General features: G+C 36.4%; 1 protein-coding gene across 2 annotated transcripts in view; it reads right to left on the bottom strand.

The window, feature by feature from the left end:
* Positions 1–15,606, bottom strand: part of LOC102808242 (oxysterol-binding protein-related protein 11-like) — a 52,172-nt gene that overhangs the window by 15,713 nt on the left and 20,853 nt on the right. For both annotated transcript variants that reach the window (XM_085501443.1, XM_085501444.1), the window contains exons 8-12: positions 4,980–5,137; positions 4,470–4,558; positions 4,222–4,355; positions 1,772–1,857; positions 550–631 (exon numbers count right to left, since the gene is read on the bottom strand). In XM_085501443.1, the coding sequence (XP_085357569.1) occupies positions 550–631; positions 1,772–1,857; positions 4,222–4,355; positions 4,470–4,558; positions 4,980–5,137 (549 nt within the window). The remainder of the gene's footprint in view (positions 1–549; positions 632–1,771; positions 1,858–4,221; positions 4,356–4,469; positions 4,559–4,979; positions 5,138–15,606) is intronic.

Raw genomic sequence — 15,606 nt, 5'->3', positions numbered from 1 at the left:
AAACAAAATGTCAATATTCAGTATTATTATACATCTGTCACCGTAATGCCATAAGTTACAGCGTGTCGTAATTTTGCGGTATTCAACGGGGTATTTTCATTCTACCATAATAGGAAATGCAAATTCCAAATACGGAATGATTACGTGCGTAAGCATCCTCTAATAATAAAAACAAACAAGGCTGCCACCAGGGTTTGACCGGACTCCACACAAAGAAGTTTGCTGATTCTGTTCTAAACTATTTTGAATTTCGACATTCCCATATTGTATCCTTAGCAGGATAAGATGTATAATAATAAGGTTATTATGAGGATACTTAAAGTATGCACTCAGACAGTACAAGGTCGCATCGACCTTGTGTCTTCGTGCATTTTTTGAGGTATCCTTGTAATAACCTCATATTCTTGAAAAATTGTCTATTAAAGTAACTCTAATTTTTGTATTTATTTTCTGTGCATAGACCCATTTCTTGAAAGTATGAAGAACAATGTGACATTTTATTCCTATTATTCATCGTGTACATACACATTCAATTCAGAGCCAACTTACCTTTCTACCAACATGGAATGAACAAAGATAATATTCCAATACAGCTAACATTCTTGTTTCTGCTGTTGGACACGAAGGAATCCTGAAACATGGGGAATATATAAAGCACATTACATTTCATGAATCAAATTCCGGGCGGATTGTATATACCGGTAGATACAGAATTAAGTTCATTTTATTTTAATGTATTTTTTGTTTTTTTGATTAACAACAACCAATTACGAATCTACAGGTTTCTTCACATGTGCTGATAAACACAATTCCTTTCCGGTAGTCGACTAAATCTCCGTTCTGGTCATACATAGCAGTAGTTTAGCTCTAAGTTCACAACATTTTATACTCTACTCCGACCTGGGACACCAGGTTTAATCTGTTCAAATATCATAAGAGTGGGTTATAATTATATCTGGGTAGAACACTGTCTTGCTACATGTGTAAAAGTTAAAATGCATTTCTGGGACAAAGGGTTATAATTTTAAGCAAGTGCTGGCTCCAAAACTTTTTCCCAGATGACTTTAGGCGCATTCATGTTATTGCTATTTTCAATCCATTATAACAAAAAAAACCAATAGTCACGACAAAATAAGAAATTTGTGTTTACGAACGAAAAGATAATGATATCAAACCTACATGTACTGTACACTATGGGCAAGGTATTTAGACAAGTGTTAAATAATGTACACGTGAAACGTATCAATTACATTTACAGGGAATGTGATAGTTAGGTATTAACCTTTTCACCACCAGACTTTTTCTGCACTTTTTACTGATATTCTTCAATATTTCTGGAAATGAACCCTAATTTTAGAGCCAATAGACAAAATTTGAGTCAAGTTCAGTTTGTACTCAAACAATTTGGCTATTTTTGTCCTAATCTTCTGAAGAAAAGTGCAGACAATAAACAGGACAATTTTGGAAATTCGTGATGGAAAGAGGGAACTGGTTAAAGCCCTGTGACGGGAATAGAACAACAGGATTAACTGTTGTAATCCATAACTCAAATATTCTAAATTGGGCAACTCAATTAAATCAAATTTATGTTTTTCGTACTCACTGGTACTGATTCAAGAAAACATACTCCCCGATGCTGATATTCCAAGATATAATAAACAAATGCATAGTACATTATTTGTTATCACATACAAGTACCAACCACCATTTTTTTTTTCAACTGTTAAATTTCAATGCCAGCCTTTTTTTTAGCAGAAATTATTACTCCTACCTAAGGAACATATCTGGATGACTCATAAAATCTGCAAACATTTCTAATAAGGACCTTCTTTCTAAGATAAACGTAGGAAGAACCACCTGTAATACGATATAAATCAATTAATATTTGAGCCATGTCGTAAACATTCAGTAAACATTACAACAGTGATAAATTATTCGTACAGGGTTCTTCCCTGCTATAAGATATATTATGTGTCAAACAAGATGTGTGTATCATATCAAATTTGCATATACAAGTACAACGGACCAAGAACATTACATCATCATTTTTGAACAGGTATTGATTGACATTTTAGAAAAGAAATACAAGAGAAATTATTAGTTTGTTTTTTGGAAAATTGACTTTTGCTGTTTATGATTGAAATGAGATAGCAGTTTTAGATAATCCTCAAACTCTTATCTGCTTTGACTGTACATGATATGATGTTGTGTATGCATTTCATGCAGAAAATCAACTGTTAACTGACATTATTCAAATATCAGCAATAATATACTGAAAATATGCGTATATTAGCAATAATGTACTGACATTATGCATATATTAGCAATAATGTACCGACATTATGCATATAATAGCAATAATGTACCAACATTATGCATATATTAGCAATAATGCACTGACATTATGCATATATCAGCAATAATGTACTGACATTATGCATATATTAGCAATAATGTACCGACATTATGCATATATCAGCAATAATGTACTGACATTATGCATATTTTAGCAATAATGTACCGACATTATGCATATATCAGCAATAATGTACTGAAAATATGCATATATTAGCAATAATGCACTGACATTATGCATATATCAGCAATAATGCACTGACATTATGCATATATTAGCAATAATGTACCGACATTATGCATATATCAGCAATAATGTACCGACATTGTGCATATATCAGCACCAATATACTGAAAATATGCATATATTAGCAATAATGCACTGACATTATGCATATATCAGCAATAATGGACTGACATTATGCATATATCAGCAATAATGCACTGACATTATGCATATATCAGCAATAATGCACTGACATTATGCATATATCAGCAATAATGCACTGATATTATGAATATGTCAGCAATAATGTACTGACATTATGCATATATCAGCAATAATGCACTGACATTATGCATATATCAGCAATAATGCACTGACATTATGCATATATCAGCAATAATGCACTGACATTATGCATATATCAGCAATAATGCACTGACATTATGCATATATCAGCAATAATGTACTGACATTATGCATATATCAGCAATAAAGTACTGACATTATGCATATATCAGCAATAATGCACTGATATTATGAATATATCAGCAATAATGTACTGACATTATGCATATATCAGCAATAATGCACTGACATTATGAATATATCAGCAATAATGCACTGATATTATGAATATATCAGCAATAATGTACTGACATTATACATATATCAGCAACAATGAACTGACATTAGGCATATATCAGCAATAATGGACTGACATGCATATATCAGCAATAGTATACTGACATTACGCATATATCAGCAATAATATACTGACATTATGCATATATCAGCAATAAAGTACTGACATTATGCATATATCAGCAATAATGCACTGATATTATGAATATATCAGCAATAATGTACTGACATTATGCATATATCAGCAATAATGAACTGACATTACGCATATATCAGCAATAATGGACTGACATTATGCATATACCAGCAATAATGCACTGACATTATGCATATATCAGCAATAATGCACTGACATGCATATATCAGCAATAGTATACTGACATTACGCATATATCAGCAATAATATACTGACATTATGCATATATCAGCAATAATGGACTGACATGCATATATCAGCAATAGTATACTGACATTACGCATATATCAGCAATTATAATATACTGACATTATGCATATATCAGCAATAATGGACTGACATGCATATATCAGCATTAGTATACTGACATTACGCATATATCAGCAATTATAATATACTGACATTATGCATATATCAGCAATAATGGACTGACATGCATATATCAGCAATAGTATACTGACATTACGCATATATCAGCAATTATAATATACTGACATTATGCATATATCAGCAATAATGAACTGACATTACGCATATATCAGCAATAATGGACTGACATTATGCATATACCAGCAATAATGCACTGACATTATGCATGTATTAGCAATAATATACTGATATTATGTATATACCAGCAATAATGCACTGACATTATGCATGTATCAGCAATAATGTATAGACATTAACCACGTATGACACAGAACAGAAGTAAAACATATCTTAATCCTGATAATAATTAATCCAATTTGAGAGAATTTATTTTATTTTATTTTGGTAGTTTACTAGATAACATTGTATGTACCTTGGTTAAGTCCATGCCTAGTTTGAGTTGTGACAACAAATGTAAGATGATACTTTTATGCTCTTCCACACCACCCAACTCTTGATCATCATCTTTGTCACTGTCCATCACTTCCCTATCGTGGTCTATCTCAACTGAAATCAATAAATAAGTATTATAAAACAAAACATGTATAATGTACAGATTCATGCGTTTCACCACAATGAGTAGTATTTGAATTTTTTATGTAGAATTCAATAAATTCCCACCTTCAGTTTGATTTGGCATGATATCGTCGGAATTAAAATCACCCGAGTAAGTTGATTCAGGTTTGGATTTTCTTGCTTGCTGTCTTGGCCTGATAATTAAAAAGAATATTCTAATTAGTCTAAAAATCTAAATAACAATAATCATAATATAACAAGGAGACAGTCTCATAAAATGTTCAGACACGGTACTCTCCAACTGAATTTTGTTTGGCTGATATTTGCTTAAAGTCATTTTTAGCCAACATTGGATAGCTGCGTGTACAGAATAAACAAAACACTGGATTAGAACAGAGTACCACAAAAAATACTATGATCTATTTAAAGAAGGTATTCTAAACAGACCTCAGTTGGTTGGGATCACGTCTGAACATATTATGTGGTTATGTCACTGTTGAGAATGTTAATTGTAATCCAGTATTAAACATATCAAGTACATAGGGTATGGAAAAAATCACACTAAAAGTTAAAGTTAAAAGTCAAATGGAGAAATTTAATAACTGTCTAGCATACCTACTACTGTATGCTGGTTCCGCCATCCATTGCATGGACGCACTAGCAGGTATACCAGCGGACTGCGTCTGTACGAGATGTTGCTGCTGTAATATCGACAAGCACTGCTCTAGTGTGGAAGTCGCCGCCTGAGAGGTCGCTTTCAACAACAAACAATCCTAGAATAACAAGAATCCAAGATCAGATATTTGCAAACGGAAGAAAATAATAGCATGGCAAAAGAGGTCTCCAGTTCAATGACACAAAATGTGTATCACAGACTTGTTGTTACAGTTCCCTAGTTCATACCTATATGAAGATAGTATTTGAATATTACGGTGCCTGGAGGATTAAATGTGTAATCCTACAACATGTGTGACCGTATTCACATAAAAGACGGCCCAGTTTTTAACAACGTAGCTTTACAAATGGAACATCAAACATATGGTAAGCAATGTGATACAAACAATTCAGAGGACACTAAAATTAGTAAACACAATATAAAATAAAGAGCATGGCATTTAGTTAATCTGACTAAGAGGAGAATAGAATTTGGGCAAATGATGTGCAGTCTAGTAACGTAAAATCTGTATTAGAACCTGCATCCCTAATAGAAGTCAAACCCATTATTTTTGAATAATTGAGAATCAAAAATTCACCATTTCTCATATGTGTAGGTGCTCTAATAGAAGCCGCATCCCCTCTCTTGCATTCTACCATTTTAATAGAAGCCGCAGCTTTTACTTAAAATTTTACATTAACCCTACAACGGCATAGTCATATGAAATATTAATGCATTTATGAACATAATACATGTATCATATTTGCTTTATCAAATGCACGTTTACATTAATAAATAATAAGTTTTCACTCTGTATCGTTATTATAAGGTCAACTTTTGTTAACAATAACAAATTGAAATCTACGCAATTTGTTCATATCTTCCTTAAAATTTTGTTGAAGACCTGAAGTTAATAGCAAATTAAGGAGATGTTTAGAAACATTTCTTGGGTATTCAAGTTCTGTTAAGAGATAAATAAAATTAATTGCAGATTTAATATTTGCAAATATAGCTAGTTCTGTCCTTGAGATGCACTATTGAAATGGAGAATAGCTTCCAGTCTGTGATACCCATGTACCAAGTTTATATTAAATCTTGTGGAACAATATACCAGAAAATTATGTAATTCCATAGATTTCAACCCTAAAGTCGTGAGGTCTGTGTATTATCCAAAAGCACCCGTGTACAGAGGTTTCAATCCAGAACTAATCAGGTCTGTGTATTGTCCCAGTGCATGTATGTACCAAGTTTCACTGAAATCTGTCATGTACTTCTTGGGATAACTGTCGAAAACCTGAAAATTAGCAGTATAAACAGATTTTAACCCAAAACTATGCAGGGCATCTATGTAATAAGTTTAACTGAAATCTGTCAAGTGGTTTTGGGGATATCAGTGGAAACCCTGATTAGCCGATTATTATGTCTATGCATTGTCCCAGTGCATATATGTACCAAGATTCATTGAAAATCGACAAGTGGTTCTGAAGATATTCAAAGAAGACACGTTCATATACACATACATACATACATACATACATACATACATACATACATACATACATTTGAATATTTTATTCTCGGTTAAAAAAAATCAGATAACATTGTCTAGTTTAAATAAAAACGAAATCATATATCAGTAAGTATAAAACATAATCGAATATAACGTGTACAAAATATCGATATAAAAAACGAGTTAAAACAGCTGAAAATTATTGTCCATTTAAGTCAAATTTGGCGATATTATAAGTTCGTCTTGATCAATGGTAGCTAAGACATCGTTGATGCACCACTGGGTGATGAATACTTTGAGCGCGTGACATAGGAGATAGTACTTATATTCAGCTCTTATTCTTCCTTTCAGTCTATGCTTGAAGCACTGTACGACATCAGTTTCAGGTAGGTCTTTCATTTTTTTGACACTGGTAACATGAATGGCTGCTTTGAGTGTTGCCAAGATAAAACATAATAGACCATGTTCTTTTGTTATAGCTTTTCGCCTTGGCGGACCAAGTACAAAATGGGCCAAGGAGATTTGTTCATAATCAAATAAATTTTATAAATATTTTTTACCATATGTAAGAGTTGTTCCAGCCTTTCACACTCTAAAAATATATGGACAAGATCGTCTTTCTCATTACAGAAAGGGCAGAGGTCATTGTCCCGCAAGCCCGATTTCGACAAAAAACTACCAGTTAGGTACGCACCGTAGAGGAGCCTCCACTGCAGGTCCCCGTCTTTTTTTCTTAGAGGGGAAATATAGCAATCTCTGAAATTAGGTCTTTCTCCATGGAGAGACAGTAAATCACACCAAAGTGTTCCAGGCAGAGAAGGATCCTTGTCGAGTTTTTTAGACAGGACCAAGAACTTATAAATTCTGCCTTTCTCTAGTTTGTACAGAGGACAGTTAAGTAGAATATCATTCTCATCGTCTCGATGCAAGAGCTCAAGAGAATACTTGGGCGTGACTAATTCTGCATCTTGAATATACCCGCAATTTATTGTGTCTTTAAAAGCTATCGGTATTGCACTATATATAACGTCAAGAGCGATGGAAAGCAAGTGTTTAGAATAAATACCTACATTCGCATGCATGGATTCAACAGACCTCCAGATGTTATTGTGTAAAAGGTCACCGATTTTTGTGATACCAGATTCAATAAAGTGTGTGAGTTTGAGTGGTACATTTTGAATCGGATGCAGTATTGATTTGTTATAGAACAAAGGCTCGTCGCATACACTTTTAAAGTTAGATGGTAAATCTTTACGAATAAAAGTGATAGAGGACCAAGTTTTCAGTAAATCTTAATAAAATGTAGGCAGGTGTAACATACCTTGTGGCAAATCAATGATAAATAACTGTTTATTATATTTCAGGTTATGAAATTTCTTGAGAAAATAGTCAGTAAAGAGAAAGCAAGGATGACTATTGTTAAAGTACAAGTATCGCTGGATATACTGCAGACGGAAAGACTCAATCCGTGATGGCAGGTGAATCAAGCCCTATCCACCCTCGCTGGGAGGTAGGTAGACCACTTCTGCAGGTAGCCAGTGCCGTCCCTGCCAAAGGAAGTCGAGAAACAATTTTTGGACAGAAACAATAATATGTTTAGGCGGACAGTGACACACCAACCTATGAATGAACTTGGAAGCAACAAGATTGTTAATAACAAGAGGACATGGCAGGTGCATACTTTGACCAATGTCCCAGTTTTGTTTCTACGTCATCTATAATACCCGACCAGTTATTTTCCATGTACCCCGGAGTGTTACCAATAAATGTACCAAGGATCTTTAGATCGTCATTTCTCCATTCGATGTTTAAAGGAGAATCTTCTCTACCTTTCCATGCACCTACCCATAATCCCTTTGACTTGGAAAAGTTTATGCGGGAGTTACTAGCGCCCTCGTATATAGAGAGCCATTCCTGTAACTTTGAAAAATCAGAGTTATGTGTTAGAAAAAAACTGACGTCGTCAGCATATGCAGTGAGGTTCGTATTTTTTTCTTGCGAACCATCGACTCGCATACCATGAATACCACTACGGGTTCGAATTTTGTGCAACAACGGCTCAATTGCTATTGAATATAATTGTCCGGACAGTGAGCATCCTTGACGGATGCCACGCTTGAACTGTACGGGGCAAGAAAGAGAGTTATTAACACGGACAATACTCTGTGTGTGAGTGTATATGAGACTAATGTATTTAATGAACTGTTGACCGAACCCAAAGGCTTCAAGCGTGTTTAATAAGTACCCATGATGCACTCAAACGCCTTCTCTTGATCAAGAGAGACGATGCCAAGAGTGATGTTATTTTCGTTTGCATATGTGATGACGTCACGAACCAAGTTGATATTATCATATATTTGTCTTCTAGGTATTGAATAACTCTGGTCAACATGTACAATACCACCAAGAACAGGTTTTAGACGAAGAGAAAGTGCTTTTGTGAGTATTTTATAATCAGCGCACAGTAAACTTACTGGACGCCAATTTTTTAGCAACCCGTTGTTTCCTTTTTTGGGTAAAAGAGTGATGATGGCTCTTCTGCATGAAACAGGGAGTTCACCATCCTCGACGGAAGCTAAAAACACCTGATGCAAATCAATACCCATAGTTGACCAAAAATGTTTACAGAATTCCCCGGGCAATCCATCAATACCCGGAGATTTGTTATTTGCCAGCAGTTTAACAGAGGCTGTCAGTTCGTCATACGATATGGGGGAGTCACATTTACCTTTTAGGGCGCCATCCACCTGAGGAAGATCAGCTAGAAGTTCATTTTGACATTGAACAGATATTGGATTGGGTGAAAATAAATCACTGTAAAACTCTCTAGCCATTTGGAGCATTTCACACTGCTGTGTAGTTATGGTGCCGTCCGGCCGCTCCAAGTGTGACATGATTTTCTTATTACCCTTATGTTTTTCGATATCAAAGAAAAATGACGACGGAGCGTCACTCTCATTAAGAATGTTATGACGTGACCTGACAGCAGCGCCTCTAGCTTCATTTGCTAGCAATTTATCAAGCAAACATTTTTTATCATTGAGCACATCATTGAGATTCGGGATGTTGTGTAATAATTCTTCAATATTTTTAATTTCTTTACACAATGTATATTTCTGTTGCTTATAAGAACTACTTATTTTACTACTATATTGATTAGTAAGTTCTTTGAGATTCAATTTCCCAACATCCCACCATGATTGTAGAGACTTAAATCCCGGCTTTGCATGGCGCCATTTTCCCCAGTAGTCACGCACAATGCCACAATAATCGTCGTCCTGGAGGAGGTTTAAGTTAAAACACCACACCGGATTACGGTTACTTAAATGTTTGAAGGATAAACGTAATTTTACCAAAGAATGATCAGATATATTGCCGTGTGGTTCAATTGTTGTAGAAATAATGCGCGATGTACTTGACTTTGATATGTATATAGTATCAATTCGCAATTTACTAGTATTTCTGGACCATGTGTATTGTCTAGTCGTACTGTTATGAAAGCGCCACGCGTCAACAAGTTTAAAGCGAAGTACAATTGATTGTAATAGCCTAGATGAAGGCAAGTGAAGCTCCCGACTATCGCATCTATCCATATCGGGATTGATCGTACAATTGAAATCCCGCCTAAGATTACGGGATCATCATTTAAGCCATTTAATACATGTTTAAGCCTTTGAAAGAACTCTGCTCTTTCAGTACCGTCTGTTGGAGCATAAATGTTGATACGATGTACAGGAGAACCATTTATATTAATGTGGGCATGCAATAGCCGTCCAGGGATGGCATTATTGACATGTAAAACATCATACTTTTTATTAGGATTCAACAAAATTGCGATACCGGCGGAGTGTGAATCTCTGTGCGAAAATAGAATGGGGGCTCTCCAGACAAGTTGCCATACTGCTTCGTCTGATGAAACACTATGCGTTTCTTGTAAAAAATAAAAGTCACTCTGATGATTGATTTTTAAAAATTCGAAAATTTGGTATCTTTTCAAGGTGTCACGACATCCTCGAACATTCCAGGTAAGAGTAGAAAAATCTGACACGACTTGGCTAAAAGAAGCAATCAATAGTAGCAGGCAACTCAAAATCAAATGATAGCGTGAGTCCATACTTTAAGACAATACAAATGTGTAGACAAAACAAAGGTAAGCAGCACCAGACAAAGCCTATCGCGATCACGCGAGTTGCAGGTGCGTGTGGAAAATGAAAGTCTGAGTTCATTAAGATAGCTGATAAATTGGATGTAAAAACGCGGTGACGGACAAAACCGTAAATCGCTGGACATTAAAAATAAGTTAAACAAATGACGTTCCACAATGTAGAGAACAAAGAATATATTTATTTCTTTTATTGTTTGCCTCTTCGTGACATCACATCGCATATTGGGTGTGAGTTCAGATGATAATGACACAACCTGACCAGAGTGAGAAGCACATTCTGTACTAGAGCAGTAACCAAGCAAGTGACGCTTATTCACGGAGTGTGAATTATAAACCTTATTGTGAGACATAATTAAAACAAATAATTCAGTCAATTGAATCAATATCAGATTGCGAGGAAATACCTTGCCGCTTATACATGATCTCCTGCTTTAAACAAGAGGGTTCGTTTATTACATCGCGTGCACTAGTACCCTTGGTCTGTTTTACATAATTCCAGATACGACTAGTCATGCGCTGTAGACGTATCTTTTCGGAAGCGGAGAAGCTGGGGTTTTTACGATATTTGTTTAAAGATCGCGCAAGTAATCCAAGGTCCGGACAAAAGGCAGTTGCTTGCTCTATAAGTTTTCTGGAGTTAAACGTGTCCTTTACAAAACGTGCCAGTGCTACACTTGATATTTTTTTCTCTTTTGTTTCAGAAGTCGTTTCTTCCATACAGCTGACTGCAGACAAGTCAGACATATCTGACATATTTGACTCATTATCGTCTATCACCAGGTGACTCGATTCGCCATTTATCAAATACGTCACCATCTCCCGAACCCGGCAAATTGTCAGATACAGAAAACCTGACGAAGTCCTGACGTGCGTGAAAAATCATCATCGCTTTCATTAACCTTATTTGACTCATTAACATTACAATTACCAGCAAGCGTGCCATCAGTTTGAACCTCAGTTACAGTACATTCATTTAAATTGCAATTACCAGTAAGCGTGCCACCATCAGTATCATTTAATTCTTTTTCAACAGTATCGTTTAAATTGTTTTCGTTATCAATAGCATTATCAGTTTGCATTTCATTTGTGGTAGTATCATCGGTTTGGTTTAAGTTGAAATCCGTACTGTTATTATCATTTTGAGTTTCAGTTTGCGAATTTTCAGTTTGATTATTTTGATCGGCAGATTGCGAATTTTCAGTTTGATTATTTTGATCGTCAGATTGTGAATTTTCAGTTTGATTATTTTCATCGGGTGATACACTGCTTGGTGCATTGTTGATGGTAGCAGTGTGTGCAGTGTGTTATTATATTTTCACTGCAGTTGCGCTGAGTATGACCTTTTCTATGACATTTGTAACAAACGATTTCGCCCGTGGACAAATAAACACGGTACATTCGTTCTTCAAACATGACATTTATCACACCTTCAAGTTTATCGTGATCACATAACATATATACCTGCCTGCGAAAACTTTTCACATGCCTCAAGCTCGGGTTTTTACAGCCAAGTGGAATTATATTGACATTACTGACTACTTTTCCATACCTTGACAATTGCTCTTGCAACAAGTAGTCTGGTATGAAAGGAGGAACACCAGATAACACGACTTTTGTGGCAGGTTTAACCAGTGGTTGAACAGTAAGGAACTGGTTCTCAATGCTGCACCCAGTTACACAAACAGACTCCGCACAGTCATGCGAGTTAAAAAACACAACGCTACCATTTGCACAAGAGGCAGCCACTACATTTTCAGGGCCAACCAATCCAGAAAAACTTTCAACATAGGTCTCAATTTTAACTCCGTCAAGTGACACACACTTGACACCATGCTTACGTGTCAACCCAACAAAGGGATTGACACGTGCACTCGCCAAGGCGGCGGCCATCTTGGCAAGCCCCTGGTGAGTGACACAAAACACAAAAACTAAAAACCAACAGAAACACGGCAGATTTATGCCAAAAACGGCCAAAAAGACACCAAGTAGCACTATAAACTATTTACAAAGGATATAAAATCAAAACTAGTGAGCACTTATCTTGAACCAAGGTAAAAAATAGCAGTTTTTGCGGAGCTCGATGTAGGCACGTCCTGAGGAAACAACATACATACATACAGACAGAGTAATCCTAACACCTCCCATTATGCTTCGCACACAGGAGTCAATGACGTCCATTTGGGCCCCATTTAAAAAAAAAATACATAAACAAATAACTTAATGATGAAAATAGCTCCACTTTCTTTGCAAAGTGTTTTCTTCAAAACATAGTTGATAATGTTCTTTACGACGAGATGTTATGTAATATATATATGTCATGTTTACTTGTGTTCCTACACAACCATGGTAGTTTATTTGGTTATTGATATATTTGGGAAATTATCTTGTTCTAAATGTCACGGAGGTCAACCCATGAAGCCTACATATCATCAATGCAATTGAGCTGATAGTCTTCAAAAATAAGTCAAACAATAGCATTTTTTACCAAAAATTACAAAAATATTCGCTAAAAATTGAGAATTTGAAGATATCGTCACAAAATGAACAAATTTAACAAAGGTAAACCACAGGTACCAGGAATCAAAATAATTGAGCAGGTAGTTTTCAAGAAGAAGACAAAAAAAGCATTTTTTACCAAAAATTATCACAAATATTCAATGGAGGATAAGGTCACCCAAAGTACTAACATACCAAGGATCAAAGTAATGGAGTAGGTATTTACTGGAAAATTAGCATAAAATTGTTCACATAATAGTCAAATGACCCCAATAAACTTAATGTTGACCTCAGGGAATAATATAAAGATAATTATATGAATCAACTATATCAACATTTATTTTTGGAAATTGTTATTTCCAACCATTCCAATTATTTTTTTTTTTTATATATATTGACAAGCATCTCAAAAAATCTTCCACCTCATTTCATTATGTGGATTACAGATTCAATTCACTTTGTAAAATTAATTCAAACTGCTGTACATAGCCACTCACTGATATTAATTAGATTATTAGATGCCTTGTCATGTGGCACGACTATATAAGGTAATGACACATTCCCCTCATGGGTGTCTTTTTATTTTGACAAATAATGAAATAAATTATGATACAACTTGCAATATTAAATGCATTGTATTATCAAGGAGTACAATTACATGCCACACACAATAATGCATGCTGTGAATAGCTAGAAAGTTTGCAATTCTGTAATTTGTGAGAATGTACATGTAGTTTTGCACAATTCTAAGTTCAAATTTTGCAAAATTTCATGAATATTTGTCATTTGCGAATATAGTTTATACCATAACAAATTCTAACAATGCTGTAAATCGGTAGAATGTGATTCAGTAATATCTGAGAGTGTAGTTTTGCAAAGCAGGTAATAAACAATGCCTTATTTGGCATCTCATCAAACACAGTAAATATTTGTATAAAATCATCAATATTTAGAATATTTGAAATGCTACCATATACATGTTAGAGCCACAGTTAGAATTCTGTGCTTATTTTTTGCTACTAGTAATTGTTGCAATTACATAATTTGATGGCATTCTTGAAGACAAAGTTTTGTGTGGTACAACCCCAGGATAATTTTGCCTGCTACAAAATTTCACGATTTGTTCAATATTGTTTTTGATAATTTAGGACCAAATGGAAATAATTTTCTATTGATCAATACTTCAGCTTAAGACATCGGCTGGGACACTGCATAGCACGTCGCTTAGAACACGGCCTAAGACAACGGCTAGGACACCGCCTAGATCGTTGCTTGGGAGACGGCCTAAGACATCGGCTGGGACACTGCATAGCACTTCGCTTTGAACATCGCCTAAGACATCGGCTAGGACACCGCCTAGATCGTTGCTTGGGAGACCGCCTAAGACATCGGCTAGGACACTGCATAGCACGTCGCTTTGGACATGGCCTAAGACATCGGCTAGAACACCGCCTAGATCGTTGCTTGGGAGATAGCTTAAGACATCGGCTGGGACACTGCATTGCACGTCGCTTTGAACCCCACCTAACATCAGCTAGGACACCGCCTAGATCGTTGCTTGGGACACCACCTAAGACATCGGCTGGGACACTGCATAGCACATTGCTTTGGACACCGCCTATTAAAGACATCGGCTAGGACACTGCATAGCATGTCATTTTGAACATCGCCTAAGACATCGGCTAGGACACCGCCTAGATCGTTGCTTGGGAGACGGCTTAAGACATCGGCTGGGACACTGCATAGCACGTCACTTTGGACACCGCCTAAAACATCGGCTAGGACACCGCCTAGATCGTTGCTTGGGACACCACCTAAGACATCGGCTAGAACACTGCATAGCACGTCGCTTTGGACATCGCCTAAGACATCGGCTGGGACACTGCATAGCACGTCGCTTTTAACACCACCTAAGACATCGGCTAGGACACCGCCTAGATCGTTGCTTGGGAGACGGCTTAAGACATCGGCTGGGACACTGCATAGCACGTCGCTTTGAACACCGCCTAAAACATCGGCTAGGACACCGCCTAGATCGTTGCTTGGGAGACCGCCTGAGACATCGGCTGGGACACTGCATAGCACGTCGCTTTGGACACCGCCTAAGACATCAACTGGGACACTGCTTAGCACGTCGATTTGGACACCACCTAAGACATCAGCTGGGACACTGCATAGCACGTCGCTTTGAACACTGCCTAAGACACCGGCTGGGACACTGCATAGCACGTCGCTTTGAACACCGCCTAAGACATCGACTAGGACACCGCCTAGATCGTTGCTTGGGAGGCCGCTTAAGACATCGGCTGGGACACTGCATAGGATGTCGATTGGAACACGACCTAAGACATCGGCTGTGACGATGCCTAGGACAACGCCTAGGACGGCGTCTGGGACACTGCCGAAGACATCTAAT

Source organism: Saccoglossus kowalevskii, chromosome 7, assembly GCF_978046115.1.
Source record: "Saccoglossus kowalevskii chromosome 7, keSacKowa6.1, whole genome shotgun sequence".
Classification (NCBI taxonomy): domain Eukaryota; kingdom Metazoa; phylum Hemichordata; class Enteropneusta; family Harrimaniidae; genus Saccoglossus; species Saccoglossus kowalevskii.
The sequence above is the reverse complement of the archived record's forward strand: the minus strand, read 5'-3'. Positions and strand labels throughout refer to the sequence as shown.